Genomic DNA, 26,616 nt, shown 5'->3' on the forward strand with positions numbered 1-26,616 from the left:
CAAAGCCTTGTATAAACTATTTTCACTTACTTTCCATAACAAACCTACAAAAGGGTAACATTTTTATTTCACAAATCAGAAGGAAAGAAGACAGGTGTTTTTAACCAACAGTCAAGTACACTTACTCAAAGTGAGTATATACATGGCAATTTAAAGCTCTAAGTTTAAAACTTCCCAATATGATGGTTCCAAGAGAAAACAGAATCCTGGTTTTCTACAGACTAACAATCATATTAGTATGAATACCTAATGTGTCCTCCTGGTTCATTTCATAATACATCCCTTCTGCATACACAACTGATTTTCAGCATCTACTTTTAAAAGGAAAGGTAAAACCACCTCATCATCACACATATAGTTTGTGGATTTAAGTGAGTATTGACAATAATAATATTTTACTCATAAATGAGCTTCAATACAGACAGCTAGTTATGTAAACACAAATGCTTAATTTTTACCTAAAAAGAGACTGGAGTCTTCTCTCTGATAACATCAATAAAGTCTTGTTTTTTTTTTAAAGATTTATTTATTTATTACATATACAGTGTTGTGCCTACAGGCCAGAAGAGGGCACCATATTGAATTGTAGATGGTTGTGAGCCACCATGTGGTTGCTGGGAATTGAACTTAGGACCCCTAAAAGGGCAGTCAGTGCTCTTAACCTCTGAGCTATCTCTCCAGCCCCTAAAGTCTTATTTTTTAATCTCATAAAATAAAAAAGTCGAAATACATAATCTTTTAAACTCAGCATGTCGAGGCTAGAGAGATCTTTCAGTGGTTAAGATCATTGCTACTCTTCCAGAGGGGGGCTTCAACTCCCAGCACCCACAAGATGGCTCATAGCACCTGTTAACTCCAGTTCCTGGGGATCAAGTGCCCTCTTCTTGCCCATAGTCACCAGGTACACAAGTGGTACAGAGACATACATGCAGGCAAAACACCAATACACAAAATGTAAACCTAAAAAAAAAAAAAAAAACCCTTAGTGTGCATAACTGAAAAATTTCAAGTTTCAAAACCTTGTTTATTATCCAAGGGTGACACTATCTACAGATTGTTCAAAGTCATGATTGGCATAACTAAGATTACACACAGGTATTTGCAAAGCCTTTTGTTAGAAAATATCAACAATATCCAAAATAATGTTCTGTCTTAATGACAGGTGGTATACTGAAGATCAGCTTATCTGCAGCTTAGATAAAGCTGTCATTCTACATAGGAACTCAAAGTTCAAGATACTAAAAATGAGGATGTCTGATATGACTGCCTTGTTCATCCCATGATTTAGAAAGGAGAGTTATTTAAATAACAAGAAAGTTCCAATTTCTTGTTTCCTTGTAATTTGCCACTTAACACTTAAGTGACATATAAGAACCAGGCAAAGATAAAAGGAACAACAAACCCAGAGTTTAAGGTTCAGTGTAGCTGAAAACTTCACCAAGGGAGGGGTGGTTATCTGGTTTCTTTATAAATCCTCAGTGCCTAAAATAGCAAGTGCTACCTACTAGACGAACAGTAATAATAATACTTATTAAATTAATGCATCAACTGAAATGTTACTTAAGACAAAAAGGAAAAGATTAGTGTTTACAACAGTGGTTACTCTAAAACCTGTTTTCAATAGAAAAATTAAAAAGAAAGTAAAAAAGAAAATGTATAAAATTTCCAAAGTCAGCATGCAACTCATGTAGTAACTGAGTCTATACATTTCAGAACTACTGAAATAATGAAAAGTCAACTTGCTCCTGTAGTGTTTCTCTACCCAGACAGCACTAAGAATTATAACATGCACCCGTCATCACAGTGAAATAGCATCAGCTTCATCAGTTCTTCTCAACAACTGACTTCCACACTATTATTTATACCCTTCACTGCAAAGAAGTCCAAGACCCAGAAGAGTTATAAAAATCTTCTCAATATTCTATGTACATGGCACCACATAATACTGTTCCCTGTCAAAACTCTAGGATATTAAAGGTATATTAAGTATTTAATGGGGAGGAAAAGGTATCATACTTAGAATCCTCTCTAGTCAATCCAGTGAGTGGATAGAAAATGAGGTAGACAACCTTTTGAAAGTGATGACAGGTCTGTGGGAACATACTATACATTTTTTGGTATGTATTTTAAGTTCAAAAAAAAATTTAATTTTTCAATAGAAAAATACACTCAAGAAATTGGGCATTCACCAGGCGGTGGTGGCACACGCCTTTAATCCCCATACTCATGAGGCAGAGGCAGGCAGATCTCTCTGAGTTCGAGGCCAGCCTGTTCTACAAAGCTGCACAGAGAAACCTTGTCTCAAAACAAACAAATTAACAAAAAAAAAAACCCAAAAAACAAAAAACTTGCACAACTTGTAGTAAAAGTAAGACAGAAGTGCATTAAACAATTAAAAATATGTATATTTTTAATTAAACAACATAATGTGAAATTTAGCTTAGAGGAATAACCTAAGATTTATGTAGGATATTTACTTTATTAGTATAATAAGTAAAAGAATATAGTGCCAACAGGAATCACAAAGGAGTACCATAAATCCCTTTTAAAATTAGAAAAACCCAGATGACCTGAGAAGCTATTTAGTTTGTTGTTTTAAATTTTTTATATACATTGGTGTTTTGCCACAGACCTGAAGTAACAAGCAGTTGTAAGCTGCCATGTGGGTGCTGGAAATCAAACCAGGGTCCTCTGCAAAAGCATTCTCAACCACTAGGCCATCTCTCCCGCTTTTTTTGTTTGTTTGTGTTTTGTTTTTAAGACAGGGTTTCTCTTGTAGCTTTGGACACTGTCCTGGAACTTGCTCATGCCTTCAATCTCACTACTCGGGAGGCAGAGGCAGAAGCAGGTGGATCTCTCTGAGTTCAAGGCGAACCTAGTTTACAGAGAGAGAGTTCCAGGACAGTATCCAAAGCTACAGAGAGAAACCCTATCTCAAAAAAAAACAAGAAAAAAAGGTTTACTTTTATCAATTTATATGCTTTTGTAGTAGGTTTACAGGTTTTATATATTTATATATATACATATCTATATATGTATAAATTAAAGGAAAATCAAACTACTAAACAACTGAAGATATTTTCTATTGTAAACTCCTTCAAATCTATGTGTTTTTCTATCAGGAGTCTGAAACAGCAAAAATATTTACACAATGAAAGAATGCTGACCACCAGCTAGAGTTTTCCACAAGACATTATGTTCTCACTGACTCAGGTTTGTAGATCTATCAACAAAAGCACCATCAATGAGAAAGAAGACCAGTACACATGACTTTCAAAAGTTTTAACTAATAAAATTTCATTTGCAGAAAAAAAAGCAAAATCACCAAACAGCTGTGTGATTTACCTAATCTTTCCAAACTGGTTTCTTCTACCAGTAACTGAAGCTACCAACACCTCACAAAATTGGTAGTAAATGTTAAGCAAACATTAATAAATAGTACCTGTGATAACTTAAGGCTAAAAAAAGCATACCTGCATCACCAAACATCAGCAATGCAGCAGCAATGGCTCCATCCATAGTGCTTGTTGATTCAATCAACTAACAAGGAGAAAAGACAGATGTTGAAAAAAGAACCCCTGAAAAACTATCTCACGAAGATCTCAGTATTGAACAAATAGAGGAAACATCATTTGAGTAGGGGCATGCAGTCACAGTGGTTAGACCCCATGGTAAATTGTCACTTTGTGAGTGAGGGCATGTGATCACAGTGGTTAGACCCTAGGTCTAACTGTTAGACCCAGTTAAAACTGTCATTTTGTGAGTTTACACTTGGTACTGAAAATTCAAATATGATATCTTCAAACAAATAAACAAACAACAACAACAAAAACTAGAGCACGAATCCATTCTTATTTATTTACTTTTCATTATCACACAGATTCTGTATCCAACAGCCTTCGCTCAAAGGCTGCTTAAGAACATGGCATCAAGTCGTGCCACTGTTTCTACTGGCCTGAGTTGTTTCCCCCAGGTACTCTGGTTTTGTTTGGTTTACCTCCAGAAGTTGCCATGTTGGTTTTTGCTTTATACACATAAGCACATCTCTTGCCTCAGTAGAATTCAGTTTCATCTCCAGCATAACCACCTTCAATTTTAAGAAGGGCTGTTTGTTCTCTTTGGTTCTAAGGACCTCACTTATAGCCAGCAAAACTGGCCTTGCAGTACTGACTTGCAGACATATTTGCCTTTTAGAGAGATCCTGTTTCCAGCAGGCCTCAACAGGTGCCAAGATCAGTGGCTATATGTTATAACTCAGCACTGAGTTCAGGAGTTTTTTTGTTTGTTTGTTTGTTTGTTTTTTAATCATTACAGCTTCAAAACATAACTGCCATAAAAGGTATAACCTGAATAATCAGTGAGCATGGGCACAGAGTTTGACACACAAACTCTACGACCCGAGTAGACTTCCCAGATCCTAAGGTGAAAGGGGAGAATTTATTCAGATAACCCGTGTTGTAACCTGCACAGATATACAGTGGGGTATGTGTTTGTGTGCACGCCTGTCTGTCATGCACCACACAGTGGTTGAGAGCAACTACTGCTTTTGCAGAATACACAGGTTCAATTCCCAGCACTTACATGGCAATTTACAATGGTCCGTGAATCCAGTTCAAGGGGATCTGACACCCTCTTCCAGTCTCTACTAGTACCAGGCATGAAAGCAGTACACATGCATGCATGCAAGCAAGCATGCATACACATAAATTAAAAAAAAAAAAAAAACACACTAACATGATTTACAAATTTTTTTTAAAAGGTACAACCTTTAGGAGATCACCGTCACTTCTTTGTGGAAAAAGTTCCTTCAATGTCTGAAGCTTAGCATCTTTAAGATCTTCCAATTCTGAAAGATCTTCTAGTTCTGAAATGTCATTTCTTTTTGTCACAGAAGGAAGGTCATGGGACTCTTCATCTTCAGATGGCTCTGAACTACAAACATTATCACAGAGGAAAACACATTCTTAATATATCCCACTAATGCTTTCTGTCATGCTGTTTATATGCAAACACAAGACACAAGAGAACATTTTAGGAATATTAAATGTAATCAATATTTGTCAAAGGAAAAGAACTTTTACCACTTAACACTGTCAGGTATCTTAACACTGTCAGGTATACAATCTATATTATAAATACAAGAATTACATTGAAAAAGTTCTCAGATTATTTTGATCACAAAGGAAAAAACAAAGAAAACTCCCTGTGTCTCACTGATGTGTCTATACACATTTACCAACTTCCCACTTCTCCTTCCTAAACTTTGTCAGTGTTTAGCATGCTGGATAATGCTAATCATCTGCTCATGAGCCAGTGTGAAACCGACACTGACCTAAAGAGCTAAAATATTTCTCTAAGTAGCTAGGCTATCAGGATTAGAATAAAATAAAATCAGAGAGGTACCACTGGCTGTCAGGAACAAAACATCACAGCAAACAAAGGACTTATTACACAAGGGGGTTTATTATATAACAACCAGTTTTAATCTCGTTCCTCTCTGCTGTGCTTGATGTCTAGAGCAAACTTAACTCACTTATCCCCCAAGCCAATCTCATTGTCAGCTGTTGCTTTTCGAAGACTAGAACACACAGGCGCCGCCCCCCCACCCCCGTCTCTCTCTCACACACACACACACAAACACACACACATACATACACACACACACACTTTTATTTTTTATTTTTTCTCCCCTTTTCTTTTCAGATAGAGTAAGATGGTACCAACTGTCAACTTGACAAAAATCTAGAATCACCTGAGATATGGGCCTCTGGGGCTATCTGTGAAGGGTTATTTTGGTCATATTAACTGATGTGGGAAGACCCACATTAATTATAGGTAGGATCACTTCCTGCACAGGGAATCCTGGACTGTGTAAGATGAGAAAGCAAGCTGAGCAAAGTAAGCACAAACTGCTAGTCAGCTTATTTTATCACAGCAACAGGAAAAAAGGAAAACACAATGTCTCATCTAGCCTAAGCTGGCCTTGAACTTGCTGTGTAGCTAAAGATGGCCTTGAATTCCTGTGTCTTGTGCCCCCTACCTCCCAAGTCCTGAGATTACAGGCTTGTACTACCACCACATCCCCAATCTGAGAACCTATGTCATTCTGTTTGAAGGACAATGCCATAACACTCTAACTCACACAACAGCAAAAACTAAATATGCATCAACAAATTTTAAAATACCACCCACTTCCTTCTAAAATACACCAGAGCTATGACTCATCCTAATTCCAGGCCTCTAGTAGGGAAAAGTCCAAGTTGAAATTCTTGTGCCAGAAGGAAATGACACACAAAATAATATACTGACCAGATACAGCAGCCAACTTGAGGGGGTCATCAATTAACTAAACCATTATGTTCAAGGCGAGTATGATTATAAGCCACAAAATAAATAAACATATAAGATTCTACACTGACATTTGGTATACTCTATATAGAAATAAGTGAATAAATTAGAAGGGTGAAATTTTGGTATAGCAGAAAACTAATCAAAAGTGTAAGTTCTAGAATTACAGTCAAAATACCCCATTTTATAATTAGCATTGCCAATGGAGACAAGAACTATAGGATACAAATGGAAATGGGTTCCGGGTAGTGATGGCACACACCTTTAATCCCAGCACCTGGGAGGCAGAGGCAAGTGGATCTCTCTGAATTTGAGGCTAAACTGGTCTACAGAACTAGTACTAGGACGGGCTCCAAAGCTACACAGAGAAGCCCCATCTTGAAAAACCAAAAAAAAAAAAAAAAAAAAATGGAATGGGTATTAACCAATCTTGAAGACTCCAAAGGAAAAAATGGTAACTCATAAAGAAACTCAGCTCAGACAAGAAAGAAAGAAAGGAAGAAAGAAAGAAAGAAAGAAAGAAAGAAAGAAAGAAAGAAAGAAAGAGAGAGAGAGAGAAAGAAAGAAAGAAAGAAAAAAAGAAAAGACAGGGACAAATGGATACCATTCACTTCCTGTAACATTATATAATGAAGGCACAAGGTCATTTCTGTAGTATCCCTTCCACTAAGCTGTGTAATCATAAAGAATGAGCAAGAAAATTTAAATTTAGAGATATCCTAAGAAAAGTTGACCTGTCACCTTTAGAGATAGTTATAATGAAAAAAAAAAAACATGTTGAGAAACAATTCATAATAAATGAAATTAAAAAGATATGGCAAAGAATAAATATGATGATAAGGCAGAATTGCTAGGTGTTTGAGGCCAGTCTGGGATACAAAATAAGTTCCAAGCCAGAATGGGCTAAAAAACAGAATGAGACCCTGTCTCAAAATATTAACAATAACAGCAAATCAATCCACTATGATTCTGGGGGAAAATGACTATAAAATGTTACTCAATTCATGGTCCAAGAGCTGCTAGCACTCCCAACTGGTTAACATGTCCATACAACAAAAGCAACTAAACCTGATTTAAAAAAAGAAAAAAGGCTGGTGGTGCACGCCTTTAATCCCAGCACTCGGGAGGCAGAGGCAGGTGAATCTCTGTGAGTTCAAGGCCAGCCTGGTCTCCAGAGTGAGTGCCAGGATAGGCTCCAAAGCTACACAGAGAAACCTTGTCCTGAAAAACCAAAAAAGAAAAAGAGAAAAGGAAAAAAAAAAAAAAAGAAAAAAGAAAAAAGGCCTAGAGTTGGTGGTGCACGCCTTTAATAACAGCACTCGGGAGGCAGAGGCAGTCGGATCTCTGTGAGCTCAAGGCCAGCCTGGTCTACAGACTGAGTTCCAGGACAACCCCCAAATCAATACAGAGAAACCCTGTCTTGAAAAAGCAAAACCAAAACAACAAAAAAATCTATGTTATTAAGGATATTGTTTATTTCAGCTGGTTTTGTTTTGTTTTTTAACCACTCAAAAGATTTTCTTGCAGGGCTGGAAAGAATACTCAGTGGTTAAGAGCACTGACTGCTCTTACAGAGGACCCAGGTTCAATTCCCAACATCCACATAGCGGCTCACAAGTGTGTGTAATTCCAAGATCTGATATTCTCACACAAACACACATGCAGGCAAAACACCAATGCACATGAAATAAAAATGAATTAAAAAAAGAATTTTCTTGCTGAAGAAATTAGTACCTTAACTTCAAGACACATTTCTTATTCACATCAATATTTTGAGTAGCAATATCATACTGCATTTACTATTTATTAAATTGCTTATTAAAGCATAAAGGAAATATGAAATCACCAGTGACTCTTCTTTCAGGGAAGTTGAATATATTGTTTTTGCAATTTTCCATAAGGGTAAAGCTTTTCCAAAATAAAAAAGTAGAATGGAGTTGGGGGTGTGGACCAGGAAAACCAATGCATCCATTTTCCTCAGGACTAAACATTAAGCTGCTTCACTGTTTTCTATTTCAGAATAAGATGCTACTATGGTTTTGTTTAGTTTAAGGTAAGAGGTGAATTAATCTGACCTCTTCCAACACTTTCTTTGTTTGGATTATAGAGGATCATAGATAACCTTTTTTCCCTAAGACTTATTTTTACTGAGTATTTTGCCTACACGTGTGAAAATGCACGACATGCATGCGCGGTGCCTATGGAGAGCAGAAGAGGACCTCAGATCCCTTGGAACTAGAGTTGGAGCTTCCATGTAGGTGCTGGGAACAGAACTTGGGTCATCTCTGCAAGAGATGTCAGTGCTCTTAACTGCTGAACCATTTCTCCAACCCTGAGATCACCTAACTGGTTGGCTGTCAGCTCAACTGATTGATCCTTCTAAAGAGCCTTCTACAGATGTCATCTCACCTCCCTAATAATCAGAGTCCCTCTGGCTTAAGCATTTTAGTCTAGAGGCCCTGTCTTCAGTTATACTTGTATCCTTTAGTGACCTCATATAACAATGTGGATTTAATGGTCCAAACACTCAAAAGGCAAGGGTGGGAGGTCAATGCAACCTGAGCTACATAGATAAAACAAGAGCTTGGAATCTGACAGACACTTGCCTAACATGCACAAGGTCCTGAGTTTGATCCCCAACACCAAATAGAGATAAGAGGTACATTTAGTAGGTAGGTAGAGTAATACTCTATAGAATTTGGATACACAACCTAGACTGTTCAGATCTTGAATATAACAATTTAGCTACCTCACTGACATTTCTACAGATGTTCAGAAGTTTTCTTGACACCATACATGCAAGACTGAATTGCTGACTTTCATTCTAAAGTTATTTCTCAATCAAAACAAAGGCTTTTTCTTGGTAAAAGATAATTTCATCCTGTCACTTGCTCAGCCAAAACAGACAGGGTGACTCCTTTCTCTCCCAACCCACAAGAAATCAATTAATAAATTCTGTTCCACTTTCAGAGAACATCTAGAATTTAACCACTTTTCACTTGCACAATTACTGAGTGCTTCTGAATCCCCAATCTTTTTTACTGAAGAGTAAAATAACATCTATGGTTCTACTACTGTCCCCGAGAATTACCAAAATCCTTTAAAGATCACTTTACCTCTGCTCAACAGTCTCTGTGGATTTCTCATTTCATGCAGAATGAAAACCAAGCCAGGATTCGTGGTATATGGCTATAATCCTAGAACTCAGGAGGCTAAAGCAGGAAGATCTCTGTCTCTGCAAGTTAGAAACTAGCTTCTACTACATAAACCAACCTAGACACACAAACACAGTATGAGACTCTGACTCATAACAAAACACAAACAAAAGCAATAAAAGCCAAAGGAATATGACACTAACATAATGAAAAGCCACCTCTACCCTATCCTTTACACTGAGATCTTCACCACAGAACCTGCCTCCAACTTTCCTTACAAGAACCTGCCTCCAGCTTTCCTTACAAACTCTAGGCAATTACCACCTTAGGGCCACTAAACATGTTATTCCCTCAGGTCTTTGCTCAGTATCCTCTTCTCAATGAAGCCTTTACAATCTGTTCTTTTAAAAGCCATATTAAAAGGGGCTGAAGAGATGGCTCAGTAGTTAAGAGCACTGGCTGCTCTTCCATAAGACCTTAGTTCAATTCCCATCAGCCACATGGCAGGCTCATAACTGCAGGTCACAACTGTCTGTCTCTAACTCCAGTTCCCAAGGAATCTGACACCCTTACACAGACACAGCAACAATGCACAGAAAAAAACAAGACATTTTAGGCTGTTACAGAGTAAAACCCTGTCTTGAAAAGCCTGGGGTAGGAGTGGGGTGGGAAACACCATATTATGGTCCAGAACCCCTATTTTTACCCTCTCTATTTTTGCCTATGATATTTTTTTTCTTTGACACACAGTATGCTTTATTGTTTATCTTTCTAGCTAAAGTAAAGATTGCTTGAGAGTTAAGAATGCAGAGCTGATTTGTTCCTTGCTCTTTTCCTAAGAAGAAAAATGCTACTCAGCTCATAGAATATACCCAATAAATGCTAAATGATTCAATTCCTAGACTCAATAACTAATCATAAAGCAATTATAGATGAGCAAAGGTACTAGTTAAAGTCATTTCCTTATCTATAGATGGTTAATAATATCAAAATTTTCTCACTAAACCTTTTATTAGAAGTCATTTTCTAGAAAACAAAAGACAGAGTTAGGAAAAATAATAAAGATGCAGATGAATAAAGGCAAAAATAATCACAAATATTTCAAATTACTTATCATTTCTGAAAACTCTAACAGGTACAAACATAGTTGACTGTTACGTGGCTTACACTATAATCACTGTGTCTTTGTTGAATTTTTTCTCTTGAACTGTACTGGAACAATTTGGGGAAACATCTTCACTATCAGAAGACAAATCGATGTACTGTATTCCTCGTTGACTTTGGAAACATGATAAACTTGTTTTTCTGTCATTGTCTGGAGTTTCTGGAACACTTGAATCTTCTGCAGAAGAAAAAAAATAAGACATTCTGAGCAAGTCCAAAGTAAATTTTTATTAATTCCATTCATATGCTATTATAAAAGTCACCAGTTCTACACATCGTTTCTGTTTTAAAACAAAAAAAAGCTTCCCACTGACAAAGAAGACAAGAAAAACTATGGAGACATGAAAGGAGGCCCTCACCCTGACCGAAGTCTAGCTGAAGCCTCTTCCCAGCTGAGAAACAAGAATTACAATACAACCAACATTTGCCTAACGTCTTTCTCTCTTCTCAACTGTAAACCTGAAGTTTTCTGGAAATCTCTCACCAGAGATTTGCAGTAAAAGGTTTAACTCCTTTGTGCAAATTTAGTGACTCAGTTTTATCTTACCTGACTGTAATCCCACAGATATGTGATAGTTGAATTATCAAAAGAGAAAAATAAAGCAAGGAGGGAAGAATGTCTAAGAAATTCACAGAACAAGGACATTCCCAAAGCTTCCAAAATCCTACATAGTTACTCCTAACCCACCATCATGCTCTGGGGTGTGACTTAGTTTCTTCCCAATCTCTTAGCCTTCATGCTTGAAAGTCTTTTAATAAACTTGAATCTACTTCACCCAGGTTCATCCTGGAATTATTCTTTGCAGGAATACAAGAATGCAACTGTACCTAAGTCAAGGTACCAAAACATTTCAGGAACTCTTCATGCTGCTAGGAATGACAGCCTTGAGCTTTGCCTCTGCCTCTGCCTCTGCTACTGCTAACTCTACTTTTCTTTGAGAAAAGGTCTCCATAAACTGAAAACTCATTCTCCCTGGATCCACACGCTTTAGCTACCTAAGTGCTGGGATTACAAGGCATAAACCCCAATATGCCTGGCTCTCCTACAACTATTTAAGCATTTTCCTTTTATTATTATCATTAGTTAATCATACGCAATAATGACTTCACCTTGACACTTGCACATACGTTTTAAACTACGTCCGCCAGCACCATCCCTCCCTTACCATTCCACTCCCAGTGACCCCCTTTGTCTTCCCCACCAGGTATTTTTGAAGACTCTGAATTTCAATAGGATTACTTACAGAAGCATGCCAGGAAGGTTTGTTTACACCAAGCACAGTTACCTTCCTAGAGGCTACTACACAAAAGAAACTGTCACCCCTTCCCCATTAACCAATAACTTCATAATATACTCAAGAGTAGTGAGACTCTCTTGTCATTATTTAAAGAAAAAAAAAAAAGAATTAGTAGTCAATTAGGGCTAGTATGAAATGACTGTGCCTCAATGGTTAGCAAGAATGCCAAGGAATTCCCAAAACAGTTTTTTGTGTTTCATATTCATTGTTTTTCTGTTGCTGAACACTGTTCTGGCTTTGGGTATTATCAATGAAGCTGATCTAAACATTCAAAAGAAAATCTTACAGCCAGAAAGAGGCTCAACAATTAAGAGTATATACTATTCCTGCAGAGGACCGGTTTGACCCCTCAGCAGCCACATCAGGCGGCTTACAACTTCCTGTAACTCCAGTTTCATGGGATCAGGTACTGCTGATCTTTGCAGGCATCTGCACTCAAGTGCACATACTCCCAGACACACATATACACACACATAACTAAAAATAATTTGTAAATCTCAAATAAAACAACAACAAAACAAATCAAAGTAATAATTGCTACCCCCCAAAACTGATACTGAGGAAGAGTGATACCACCATATGACCGCACTAGCCTCCAATGAGGAGTTTTAATCAAATGGTCACTCAGATGGTCTTGGCTAAACTAAATGGGTCACAGAACACATCCAACATTCATGAGTCTGGGAAAGGGTTGGTAGGGATGAGTGGATAGGGGTTGATAAGGCTGAGAGGTAGATGAGAAGACGGGAGAGAGTAATAAATATATATTATATACATGTATGAAATTGTCAAAAACTATTTTTTAAAAATTTAAATAATAGTAATTGGATTAACTACTTCCTAAGTCATTATCAAGCCCTCAACCATAATAAACAATAACCCTGCAGGACAGTTTTATCAGTATTTTGTAAATGAAACTGAAGTGGAGAATAAAAAAGCAACTCCTGCTACATGCTAAGAAAGGAGCAGCTCTATTCTGCAAATCTAAATTAGCAGAAGCATGGTAACCATCATAATCATTCCTTTATTCTCCATGCAGTACTAGGGACTGAACACAGTGAGTGCCTCCCTCACACAGGAAAACTACCTTGGAACTTCATCTTCTCCCTAGCAGTCGTAAGGCACGTGAACAGTATTTGTAAGTCAAGTTAACAAAATGCTTCATTATCTGTGGAAAATGCCATGCTTCAGTTGTACAGGCAGAGATAGGAATATTTTCCCAACCTTCTTTGATTTCTGTGAGTAGATCTTTTTTTTTTTTTTTTTTTTTTTGGGAGGGGGGGTTGAGACAGGGTTCCTCTGTGGCTTTGGAGGCTGTCCTGGAACTCACTCTGTAGACCAGGCTGGCCTCAAACCTGTGAGTAGTTCTTGATACTAAATCCAAACTTATCAGTTTCTTTGTCAAATTTATTACAACATACATGTGGAGGTCAGTGGAAAACTACTTCTGGGAGTCTTTTCTCCTCCTATCATGTGGGTCCTAGTGAACCCAGGTCAGTCTTGGCAGCAATTTCCTTAACCTTCTGAGATACCATGCTGACTTAACAGGGGTCTTATCTTAATGATTAAATGCTATATGGAATCTGAAACTATCTTACAAAAACATTGCATTATTTTACATTACAACCACTGGCCCATTCTGCATGTTAATGACATTTAATTCATGTATTTATTATTCTTTAACATATGGTTTGGTCATTTAGAAAATATTTTCTATATGTTGACATATGTTACAGGAGTTTCTGCAAAGTTCTGCAGCTGGCTTGTGCTGTGGAATAATCCTTAATCTCACTGGTTAATAAAGAAGCTGACTGACCTATAGCAAGGCAGGATAAAGTTAGGTGGGACAATCAGACTGATACTGGGATGAAGAAGGATGGAGTCAAGGTTGACATCAGCTAGCCACTGAGGCAGCAGGATGTGTGGTAACAAGCCATGAACCACATGGCGAAGTGTAGGTAAGAAATATGGTTAATTTACATGTAAGGGTTAGCAAGTAACAAGCCTGAGCTACTGGCTGAACATTTATAAGTAATATTAAGCCTCTGAGTGGTCATTTGGGAATGGGGGGGGCAGGAAAAAAAGGTCTGACTACATATGGTGTTCCAACACACGAGCTGGAATTTCCACATAAAACCTGACAAAAGCCTATAAAGGGATTCTAAACACACAAGAACAGAGTCAAGAATGGCTTCATGGTAGTTACATTTTCTCTGGTGGGCTTTGTTGACAGACAGTGAGCAGAGGCACAGATGGCTTCCTGTCTCTGTGCTAGTGGCAAAAACAGGCGGCTCTTTTGAAGAGGCCCTACTACCAAACATTTATATGTTGTTTATGAGCAGTGGGCAGCATGCTACTTGGTAGTAGCGTGGACCCAACAGCTTCCCAGAGTTGGGGCACTAAGCATGACTCTTGCCAGTACTCTTGCCTATCCTGGCACTTGCTCTGGAGACCAGGCTGGCCTCTAACTCACAGAGATCTTCTGCCTCTGCCTCCCAAGTGCTGGGATTAAAGGTGTGCGCCCGGCTACCAACTTATATATTTTTAAAATATCTTGACTTCAAATTTTAAGTCAAGCTGGATAGAATAGGCTCCAAAGTTACAAGAGAAACCCTGTCTCAAAAACAAACAAAAAAAATTTAAGTCAAAATGTGTGTTACTTTAGGAGAGAGGTTTTGCTTTTATTTCCATAAGAAATGAAAGGCTATGGATCATTCAAAGCTAAAGATAATCAGATTTTCTAGAGGACGACCCCCTGAAAATCCTGGCTACAAATATAAGGAAATAAACCTACAACTATAAGACACATGATGTATATTTTACTGCTCAAACACATAAACCAAAAAAAAAAAAAAAAATCATCTTTAACTGACTTGTATACAATGCCCAATCTATACTTGTCCTAATGCAGATATGTATGTTACTTTTAAAAGTTTATGTAGTTTAAAGCAAGGGGCCAGACACCAATGAAAACAGATGGCTCAGGTGATCCAGCATCCAAAACAGCTTCCAGGCTGCTGACTGAGATGATCCAGTCTCACAGAATTCTTCAGCCAAGACCTAACAATTATCCTGATTTTCTCAAGGCTCATCCAAAGATTACCAGCACCTGCCCCAATCAACAACCAACTCCAGCTCCAGACTATTCTGCTATTGCTCTAATGTAAATATTTTTATTTTTATAATTATTTTTCATCTTTTCCTGATTTATTCATTTAGTTTTTAAAACATATGAACCTATTTTTCTATTTTTTTCAGTGAGTAATTGTTAAATGCCTAACAGAAACCAGAAATGAAAAAAAAAAAAACAAAAACAAAAATATGAAGAACAGCATACGACACCAAAATTACACACACACACACACACACACTTTTCTAAAAACTTTTCTTGAAAGAACAAAGTTCAACAAACATGCAGCAGTAATAGCCCTAATATTCACATTTAGAGGTTGAGGCAGGAGGATCTTAAGTTTGAGGCCAGGCTGGTAAAGCCCTGTCAAAATACCACAATAGACAAAAGGACAACTAGAATGTAAAAAACAATCCACTGTAAACTGGATCATCTTAATTTGAATGATATAATAGGAAAATCATTTTAGTACAATACTTTCTAGTAAATAACTCACATGCTCTCTCTCTCTGGGGAAAACACTAGGGGAAAAAAAATCAATGAGTATACTAAATGCAGAATTGGAAAGTCATTTCTAATATCATATTCCAAGATGAAATGTGAATAAAGAATCACTTCAGGTTTAAGCCAATAGAGGAAATAAAGTGAGTAAAGAAAGGGCTGGTATACAGCTAAATGATAAAGTGCTTGTCTAGCATGTGTGAAGCCCTGTGTTCTATCCCCACCATGGAAAAGGAAAGCATTAAGCCTATGAGAGGAACTTGATCATAGAATTTCATCAATAATAAAAATTTAACTTGGAAATCTCAGTTGGTACTAATAACAAAATTCACCAATGTTGCAGGATGTGTAAGGCAATAAAAAGCACAAAGGTTAATGCCTCAAGTCTCGGGAAAGCAAAGTATACAAAAATAAGACACAGAATTGCTTTAAAAATGTTTGTGACTTAGCCAAGCGGTGGTGGAATACGCCTTTAATCCCAACACTCAGGAGGTAGTGGCAGGTGGATATCTGTGAGTTCAAGGCCAGCCTGGTCTTCAAAGAGAGTTCCAGGACAGTCTCCAAACCTACAGATCAACCCTATCTCGAAGAAAAAAACAAACAAATAAAAACAAAACAAAAAAATGTTTGTAACTGGATCCCATTGTAAGGTAGTTTTGACTGTCAACCTAAAAAACTGACTCTGAGCTCAAGACCTAAGCTGGCTACATACAAACATTATCTCAAAATAAAAAAGTCACACACACACCTTTAATCCCAGCACTTGGGAGGCAAAGGCAGTGGATATTTTGAGTTCAAGGGCAGCCTGGTCTATAGAGTGAGTTCTAGAAAAGCCAAGGCTAGTTCTAAAAAACCCAGTCTGGAAAAACCAAAGTTACAGATATTTAATCAGGACCCTCTTCTGAGACAAAATTAATTTTGAGACAAAAATATTTCTGATAGTTTGAAAACCCCTATGAATTAATAAAATGGAGATTAGAGCTCCTTTAGGTAGAAAAGCTCTATTGGGACAAAAGAGCTATATGCTTTGGAGTGCTGTCCCTGAGGAGCTTTGTCTTGGACCCCTTGGTATACAAACATACAAGATCATGGCATCCTGATGTAACCCAGGATGGCTGAGAATGACCTGAATTCTGATCGTCCTGCCTGAGACATAACCCCAGCCACTTTTTAATGGAGAAACTTGAATCTCTTCCAGTTTCTCGTTTTTCTCATTAAGAAATGGCTTCTGAAGCTGAATGTAACGGTGAAGGCCTTTAATACCAGCACTCAAGGCAGCTCAAGGGTGACCTCTATGAGTTTGAGGCCTACCTGGCCTACATAGTGAGTTCCGGGACAGTCAGAGCTACACAATAAGACCCAATCTCCAAAAAAATTAAAATACAGTAAAATAAATAGCTTATGGGGAAGTAAAGATGACTCAGCAGTTAAAAGCACCAGGCACACTTGTGGTGCACAGGCATACATATAGGCAAAACACCCATATACATGAAATAATTTTTAATTATAAAAAAGAAATGGTCTATTTTTTGCATGTGTGTTTGTGTTGTGGATAGAAAAGAAAATGCCTAGTGGATGCAAAGAGTCTTGGACTTTCTAGATTTTGTTATTTTTTTTAATGTGTATAAGTGTTTGCCTGCATGTACACATGTACAGCACGTGTGTATCTGATGGTCGAAGAGGCCAGAAGAGGGTGTTCTATATCCCTTGGAACTGGTTGTCATTCAGGTGATTGAACTGAACCCAGGTTCTCTACAGGAGCATGATGCTCTCTTAATCACTGAGCATCACTCCAGCCCTTGGACTTTTCTATCCCTAGTACCTAAAATAGAAAAAAAATCAAAAAAGATGAAACTATGACTTGAAATCATTTCTGCCATTTTCCTGTGCTGTTGTGCACATTGTGAGTTAAAACTAAAATAATGATAGTTTTGAGTACATTCAGTTTGTTTTACTTAGCATAGTACATTAAATTCTACTATTAGAAATTCTAGGTTCGTGTGTTGCTCTTCTCACTCCAAAGCAGTAAGCTAAGTCTAACCTTCATCCTTTGTCAATAAACCACACAGCAGATGTTAATTGCTGTGTTGTGAATGTAAAATATCTGGTGAATAATTTTAAGCCTCTGTAAATTATATTCAGCTTTTGGTTTTCCAAAGTTTAAAGTAAAAAAAAAAAATAAGTAGTACATATTAGTTGACATAAATTAAATATTTTCTTCTCCTCAAGCTCCTACAGCCTTGGTAGGAATTAATTATAGTTTAAGGCTACAAAGAGAGTATCAATAAGGTTGGTGGATTGACATTTTCAACACAACATAGCCCCACTTATACAGTTGTATCAACTACAATTAAATTGCAGCAAATATTTTTTAAATGCAAACACAATTTCAGATGCTTGGAAATTTCAATTAGAAAACAAAATCCATATAAATCACTTTTTAACAACTTTCAAGGCAAATAGTAGGAAAGAAACATTCAATTCAATATATATGCATGTGTTAATTTAGAAAAATTAAAATAAACTAGTGAACTGATAGATCAGAAAAACAGACTAGTGGCCCCAGATACAAACATGTAAGACTTTAGGTATGAGGATGATACATTAAATGGCTGCTAACTGGTAAATACCGAGCTGAGGAAAAAGCCATCACCCTTTTTATTTCTGAATGAAATTTAAAGTCGAAAACCAACGTAAAGCAATTTATACTCTGCAGGTTGGCTATTATCAAAACTACATAAATCAGCAAGATGTTGACTCATGCCTGTAATTCCAGCACTCAGAAGGCTGAGGCAAGAAGACTGCAATGAGGCAGCCTGAGCTACAAATCTCTCAAAAACAAACCTTAAAACCATTTTTCTTCCCCAAAGACAAACTGAAATAGAATAGAAAATAACTAGGTTGCAGCTCAGTAGTACTGTATACAGCTCAGTAGTAGTGTATACAGTCAACCCACATAAACTCTGGGTTCAATTCCTAGTGCACACATGCATGCACAATAAAATTTCTAAAAGACATACACACGATAAAATTTTTAAAAAGACTCAAAACGTGGAAAAACTGGAATCCATGTACTAGAGGTAGAAATGTTAAATGGTACAGACACTATGGTATAGTATAACATTTCCTCAAAAAGCTAAGAAAGCAAAGATACATAGATATGCACATACCATGTTCATAGTATCATGATTCACAAGTTGAAAAGCAACTCAGGTATCCAGTAACAAATGTAACATATATTGGAATATGATTTTGTCTTTAAAAAAACTAGGAAATTCTGGGACTAGAGATATGGTTCAGCAGTTAAAAGCACTGGCTGTTCTTCCAAAGGAGCAGAGTTTGAGTCCCAGCACCCATCCTGTAGCTCACAACTGTCTGAAATGCCAGTTCCAGGTAATACAATGCCCTCTCCTGGCCTACTTCAGTCACAGCATGCACCCACTGCAAACAGACATGTAGGCAAAACACTCATTCACATAAAATAAAAATAAATCATTTAAAAATTCCTGAAATTCTGATACATTACTTGGTTGAACCATGAGGGCATTATGATAATCATAAGAACTAGTCAAAAAGGCTTGAAATGTGTGACTCTAATGAGGTACACAGAGTAATAAAGTAATAAAGTTAGAGAAAAGAGTTTTCAGGGGCATGGAGCAGTTATCAGTTTTTCAAGATCTGAGAATTCTACAGATTGTTTGCAAAATGCTGCAAATGCACTAAACCAAATGTATCGAACATTAAACTATATTTTTTGTTACTGTAGTTTTTCAAGACAAGGTTTCTCTGTGTAGCCTTGGCTGTCTTGAACTCACTCTGTAGACCAGGCTAGCCTCAACTCACAGAGATCTGCCTGCCCCTCCTTCAGAGTACTGGAATCAAAGGCACACACCACTACCCCTAGATACCAAACTATACTTTTAAAAAACAAGATGTTTGGGTGTGGGGGCATATGCCTTTAGTCCTGGAACCTGAATGGCAGAAGCAGGTTGATCTCTAAGTTCCAGACCAGCCTGGTCTACAGAGAAGGCTCCAGGCCAGCCAGAGCTGCATGTGAGACAAAATGATTCAAGTGATCAGGGATTATGGTATGCCAGCCACTCAGAATCCAAAATTCCTAAAGGAGATAGCTCAGAAGTAGAATCCTTGTCCAACATGTAAAGGCTACATATATTCAATCTCCAGCACTCCAAAACTAATGGAATTATAAAAAGTGAATAAATTACCAATAAACATGTCAAACAAGACAGGGTTAAGTTCTAAAAGTTTGTGTTCCCACAATGACACATGTGCTGAAATCTGTTTTATTTGGAACAGCCTCACCAGATAGGCCACAACAATGCCTCCACCTTATGAAGCCCATGTCAGCTTCCCCAGGGCTAGAATAACAGGCATATATCACATCTGGCTAATGTACAAAAAACAAACACCCAAGGTGATGGCATTTGGAGGTTCAGCCTTTGACAGGCTTTGAACTCATAGTACAGAGCCATCATAAATGATATCAGTGACTTTAAAAAAGAAACCAGGCAGATTTATCCTGGGTCAACTCTGTGAGTGTCCAGCCAAAAGACCTCTAGGATGTAGGCCCCATGAATTCAATTTCCAATATTCAACCTAAGAATTAAACTCCGCTATTTAGAAGCTGCCCAGCCTATGGTAGTTTGGAGGAAAAACTGTATAGCCTTTTTTTTTTTTTTGAGTGTATACATTGCTTTTGTGGTTCCTTAAGGATCTTAGACTGGTCTCAAACTACTTACATAACTGAGAATGTCTCTGAACTCCTGATATTCCCACCATTTCTTACTTCTGTACATTTCTTACTTTATGCTAACTAAACCTCTTTAAGAGATACACAAAACACATCACAACTGTTTCAAGGCAACATGTATTTTCAACACTTTCATCAACTTCTTCATCCAACAATGATTCCATGATGATTCTGTCTGTAGTCTACTCCAAAGATTATCTGAGACTTCTTATGATCTTTCTTAAGAATGATGTATAAGAGCTTACTGTATTTCTCCCTTTTTAACTCCTCCATAAACATAAATACTACTCAACACTGGAACACTGATTGCTATGACTCTATGATTCAATTCAAATCTACTTTCTTTAGTATTTTTCCTATCATGATTATCATATGGTACTTATTAAAGTATGTATTTAAACATCCTTTCTTCCTGCTACTCCCAAGGTCTGTAATTCACTCATCTTCTAACATACAAATAAAACATGGGAAGCTTCTTTTAATTTATCAACCATTAATTTAATCTTTCCAAACCCACTGTGCTCACAAAAATCAAAAAACTTAAAAAAGTGTAAGCATTGATAACTTGGACAGAGTAAAGTCAGTTTGAGGGGCTAAGGTTGTAGTTCACTGGCAGAGCACTTACCTGCCATGTCTAATTGCTCAATCTGCATAATAAATTAAATAAGTAAATCAAGACCCACTAATTAACTCCAACACCTTCAAATCCAAAAGATAAGGATGCTAAAGAATGCTTATGAGGCTATGTAGCTGTGTTAAATGCTTGCGTAGCAAGCATAAGGCCATGGGAAGGAAGGACCAAAGGAAAGAGGGGAAGAGCAGGCAGGAAGTGGGGGAGGGAGAGATGAAGAGAGCATGTTTACACACACAAATAAGTAAATAAATACAAAAATGTTTACTAAAAGGTAAGGTTTTCTGTGGCATCACACTTCTGTAGTGAACCTGTAAGCATGGTAGGCTGCCAGCTATAGTCTATTTGCTGTTGGAGAATGTAAGACCTAACTACAACACTTTTCCAGCATGCGGGAGCCCTGGGTTCAATTCCTGGTACCACAGAAAGAAAAAAGTCTCACTCCCTGTTACAAATTAATGTGGCCTGTACTAATGTGACTTACTTTATCATGCTTCTCATGGGGCTATTTTAACTTTGGAGGAATGTGGGTCTAATGTTCTGTAGCTCATTGTCTAAGAGGTCAAAGTTGTGTTAAAATCTTAGGGACAGGGAAAAAGAAAAAAGAAAAAAGATAAGGAATGATAAAAGGTCTGTAATCCCAGCCTTTGGCAGGTGTAGGCAGGATAATTGAAAATTCAAGGTATTCGGGTCACTCTTAACTTGAACTTAAGGCCAGGTTGGTCTACAACTCCAGGACAGCCAGTAAAGAAAACAAATCACTAAGACTGGGAGCTACAGAGATAGCTCAATGTTGTGTTCTCCCAAGAAGATCCAAGTTCAAGTCCCAGCAACCATTATCAGGCAGCTTACAACCACCTGGCATTCTAGTTCCAGGGGATCTAATACCTCTGGCTTCTCCAAGCAAAACTATGTGCTCTCACACATGCTCTCTCTCTCTCTCTGTCTCCACATACACACACACACACTCCAAACACTCAGATGGTAATCATTCTTTAAAAAAATGAAAAGTTAAGCAAAACCATATTCTGATTAGAAAATGTAAGTGAATCCTATCCTTTTGTTTTGCTTCATTTTTGACAGTGCTGGGGACCAAAACTCATGCATGCTAGGCAAGTATATTAACAGTGAGCTCCATCAATACCTTGAAAGAAGCAATTAAATTCTTCACATATTAAAAAGAGGGAGACGGGGAGATGGCTCAGAGGTTAAAAGAACTTGCTGTGTTTTCAGTTCCCACTGCCCACATGAGACTAACACACACACATGTAACTCCAGCTCCAAATGATTCATGGATCATACATCCACATTTACAGGCAAAACAAAAAAATAAAAATTCAAAAAAAGAGGATGGTGAGATAGCTTAGCAGACGAAGGAGCAAATTTAAATATTCAAGACTCACATGGAATGAGCCAGCTCCAAACAGTAAGTACTCCAACCTCCAAACACATGCCCACAAAAGATGCTGTTTCAAAAAGGATAGGATAGCATACACCTTAATCCCAGTAGAGGCAGGTCTGATCTACAGTTTCAGGCCAGCCAAGGTTACAGAGAGAAACCCTGTCTCAAAAAATAAACACATAAATGAATAAATAGATATAAACAAACAGTGAGGGAATTAACAATTTCAAAGCCAGCCTGGGCTATCTTGAAAAACTGAGTATATCAGCCCAGCATGGTTGTGCACACCTTTAATGTCAGCACTAGGGAGGCAGAGGCAGAGGCAGAGGCAGAGGCAGAGGCAGGCAGATCTCTGAGTTCCAAGACAAAGAGACAGAGAAACCCTGTCTAGACCACCCCCCCCAAAAAAAAGATATGACTACTGGAAAATTACCTGGCTATCAGACATTAACTACATATAGCATTTTCATGCAAAATGTCAATTCTATGCTTCAAATCCATCTAGTTAAATCAAAGCCTTTGGAAATCTGACTCTTAATCTACCACGTTTCAATTACATCAAATCTTTAAAATGTTATCCTGAGTTTACTGGGAGTATTGCCCAACACATGGGAGACTGAAGCAGTGAAAGGTTAATTTCCACTACCTATCAAATTCAAGGCCAACCTGGGCTACATAAGACCCTGTCACAAAGGAAAAAAAATTACAAGGTTATTTAAGGATAATTGTAAATAATCCGCCATTAATGATACATTGTAGGGAAAGAGTGGCAAATAAAAAAGATAAACAGATATTTTACTGAGACGAAAGACCATGACCAAAAAGCAAGTTGGGGAGAACAGTGTTTATTTGGCTTATACTTCCACATAGCTGTTCATCATGAAAGGAAAACAGAACAGGAACTCAAACAGGACAGGGAGCTGAAGGTGGGAGCTGATGTTGAGGCCATTGAGGGGTGCTGCTTACTGGATTGCTCCTCATGGCTTGCTCAACCTGCTTTCTTATAGAACCCAGGACCATTAGCCCAGGGGTGGTACATACACAATGGGCTTCCCCCACCAATCACTAAACTTAAAAAATACTCTACAGGCCAGGTGGCAGTGGTGCACGCCTTTAATCTTGGCACTCGGGTTGCAGAGGCAGGTGCATCTCTGTGAGTTCAAGACTAGCCTGGTCTACAAGAGCTAGTTCCAGGACAGCCTCCAAAGCCACAGGGAAACCCTGTCTCGAAAAACAAAAACAACAACAAAAAATAAATGTCCTACAGACTTGCTTACAGCCTGCTGTACAGCATTTTCTTAACTGAGGTTCCTTCCTCTCACATGACTTTAGCTTGTGTCCAGTGTACATAAAACCATCTATACAATAGGTAAAAAATGCATGCTAGTAATCTTTCTGGCCACACTAATTTAAAAGTTCTTGAAATACTGTTTGCCATTAGAAATATGTTATTGAAACAGAAAGCAAAGCTTAACATTACCATCACATTCGTAAGAAACGAATATAGCCAGGTGTGGTGGCAGTACATGCTTTGGGAGGCAGAGGCAAGCAGATCTCTGAATTTCAGGACAGCCTGGTCTACAGAGCAAGTTCCAAGACAGCCAAGGCTACACAGAGAAAGCCTATCTCAAAAATAGTAAAAATTAAAATAAAAGAGAGAGTTCGAAACTGTCTAATATGATTTGTGGATCATTCTCGGGAATCAGAATGTTTCAGTTTGTAATAGATTCAACTAAGTCTCTTAACCTCCCTGGGTCTCTCTTCCAAAAAATGTGACTATTTACCTTATAGTGACATGAGAATCACTCAACACTACACCTAAAAAAAATTAGTGGTCAGAATATTTTGAGGCAATGAGCTGGGTCAACAAATAAAAGTGCTTGCCCAGCAAACCTGGCTGGTTCCCCATCCAGAGAACCATGATGTAGAGAAAACCAATTTCTCAAATTGTCCTCTGACTCCACAATACCCTCCTCAGTTGCTTGTGCATAACAATCTTCCACAACTGATTTAAATGTTTTATTTACCAAGAGTAACAAAGGCTATTCAAGTGAATTCTAGATTTCCAGGAAGTCATTTGGAAGCAGTACTTAATCTTTGGTTGAACCCTGTGGAAAGGTAGTGTCTAACAGTCTCTGTTAACAGTCCCTAGTCACTTTGTAGACCAGGTTGACCTTGACCCCACTGAGATCTCCCTGCCTCTGCCTCCCTCCACCCCTCCCGGCTAGACATTATCTTTTAAGTATCTGATGCATCTAGCTCACAGAGATGATCAGAGAAGGGTCAAGCCTGGAACCATGGCTGAAATCCCAGCACTGAGGCAGGGGTACTGCTTTGAGTTCACTGTTACAGTGGGCTACACAGTGAGTAGCAAGCAGCACTGGAATACACAGCAAAAACCCAGTTTCAGAAAGCCAGGAAAAGATGCCAAGGCTGGTGCTACGTGGCTGTAATCCCAGCACTGGGGAGGCAGAGACGGGAAGACCACAATTTCAAAACCACCCAGTCTATCGTGAGTTTCACGGCAGCTCAAAACTACACAATCAGATCCTGTCTCAAGCAAAAAGAAGCAGGAGGAAAAATCTAAATGATTAGAATGAATGAAAACCTGCAATCAAATTAACAGCCTCAAAGTCTACCACTCGATAGGTCTGCCTACATTGCTCTCTCAGTAGCCATTTTGACCTAAGACTCGTGTAAACTAGGCTTTCAGCGTCCTTCATTGTGCTGTATTCCAAGAACTCCCACCAGGGAAACAACAATGGAGGCCTGCTCGGCTGGCAGGTACTTGGTACCGACGCTGGTAGCTGTACTTCAAAGGGCAAAACCAGAGGCAATGTATCAATCCGTGTAATATTACGAATTCCTCTTGCCTGTCACCTTTGGATGCTGTATCCGTTTGCAACATTTTAACTCACCTGTTTTTTCAGTTACATCTGAGGCTGGGGTGTTTGCCCTGCTAACTTCCCCTTCAGCATTCTCCTCTTCAGCACTAAGAGAAATTGGTGATGAAGGACCGGGCTGGGAGGGCTGAGGGGCTGCTTCGGGAGCTTCCTCACTCTTAATCCTTTTCTCAAAGCGAAAACGGTCCAAGTTGAAAAGATTCATATTGACAGAAACCACCTCCCTGAGAGGGCTGACAGCTTTCAATGAACTAGCTGCAGGGAAGGAACAGAAAAGAAGGGGGGGATGAGGCCGTGAAAACAAGGAGCCACACAAAGCCACCACACTTGGCTCCGAGAGAAAGGGGGTCGGCACTCATGCCGGGGCCCGGTTCCGGCGGCGCTTTGTTAGGCCGTACGGAGGCGGCGGACAGGCGTCCCGGCCAAATGCCCGTCGCGACCCCGCGTCGTCGCCCCGGCCCGCGCGGTCCCACGAGCCGACCCCGGCGGTCCTCACCCGGGCCGCAGAGGCGCGCGCCCGCCCGCCCGCCTTCCCGCCGCGTCGCCCGAACCGAGCGCCCGCCGCCTCCACACAGCCCGCCAGGCCCGCGCCTCCGCCGCGGGAACACAAAGGGCCGAGCGGGGAGCGGCGCTCCGCCCGGAAGTAGACGCGGCGAGGCCCCCGCTAGGAGGAAGCGGACAAGCCGGCGCGCCGCCGAGGGGAGCCCGCCGGCCCACACTTACAGCCTCACGAGCTCCGCGTTGTAACAAAGGTGGACAAGAACAAGATAATTCCTGGCGGGAGGCGACGGTAGCCTGGCCGGGACCTTCCAAGACAGAGCCGAGCAGGTCACCGAGCGCGCAGTGATGACGCAACACGCAGCCCGGGCCTTTGGCTTCCCAGCGTGGCGTGGTCAGAAAATGTCTGAGCGCGCTGTTGTCATGGTAACTTGTGTCTCTACCTCGGCTAGGTTCTAAGGGTGTGATTGTTCCTTGGTTCCATTTCCCCACGCCAGTTACGGAGCCAATCGAACAATAACAACCCAAGGATAACAAATGGCGTCGTGATGTATAATTTATATGTGCTTGTAAGCTATGTTCCACAATGTCAGATATGCAATGTAATTTTAATTTTTTTTTTTACTTTTTCTTTCTTTTTTTTGTTTTGTTTTGTTTTGTTTTTCGAGACAGGGTTTCTCTGTGTAGCTTTGGAGCCTATCCTGGCATTCGCTCTGGAGACCAGGCTGGCCTGGAACTCACATAGATCTGCCTGCCTCTGCCTCCCGAGTGCTGGGATTAAAGGCGTGTGCAACCAACGCCCGGCTGCAATGTAA

The 26,616-nt window shown here is 39.0% G+C and overlaps 1 protein-coding gene and 1 pseudogene across 3 annotated transcripts in view; both read right to left on the reverse strand.

Moving 5' to 3' along the window:
* Smarcad1 (SWI/SNF-related, matrix-associated actin-dependent regulator of chromatin, subfamily a, containing DEAD/H box 1) overlaps positions 1-26,175 on the reverse strand; it is a 66,942-nt gene extending 40,767 nt beyond the window's left edge. For 2 of the 3 annotated variants that reach the window (XM_027430213.2, XM_027430211.2), the window contains exons 1-5: positions 26,027-26,175; positions 25,319-25,558; positions 10,671-10,845; positions 4,767-4,932; positions 3,474-3,540 (exon numbers count right to left, since the gene is read on the reverse strand). In XM_027430213.2, coding sequence (XP_027286014.1) covers positions 3,474-3,540; positions 4,767-4,932; positions 10,671-10,845; positions 25,319-25,508 — 598 coding nt within the window. In that variant the 5' untranslated portion in view covers positions 25,509-25,558; positions 26,027-26,175. Of the gene's footprint in view, positions 1-3,473; positions 3,541-4,766; positions 4,933-10,670; positions 10,846-25,318; positions 25,559-25,799; positions 25,939-26,026 lie in introns of those variants that run through there. The other variant, XM_027430212.2, reaches the window with a different exon arrangement.
* Positions 3,547-4,730, reverse strand: LOC113837163 (annotated as a pseudogene).
* Positions 26,176-26,616: the final 441 nt, after the last annotated feature.

This window comes from Cricetulus griseus, chromosome 8 (genome assembly GCF_003668045.3).
Source record: "Cricetulus griseus strain 17A/GY chromosome 8, alternate assembly CriGri-PICRH-1.0, whole genome shotgun sequence".
Classification (NCBI taxonomy): Eukaryota; Metazoa; Chordata; class Mammalia; order Rodentia; family Cricetidae; genus Cricetulus; species Cricetulus griseus.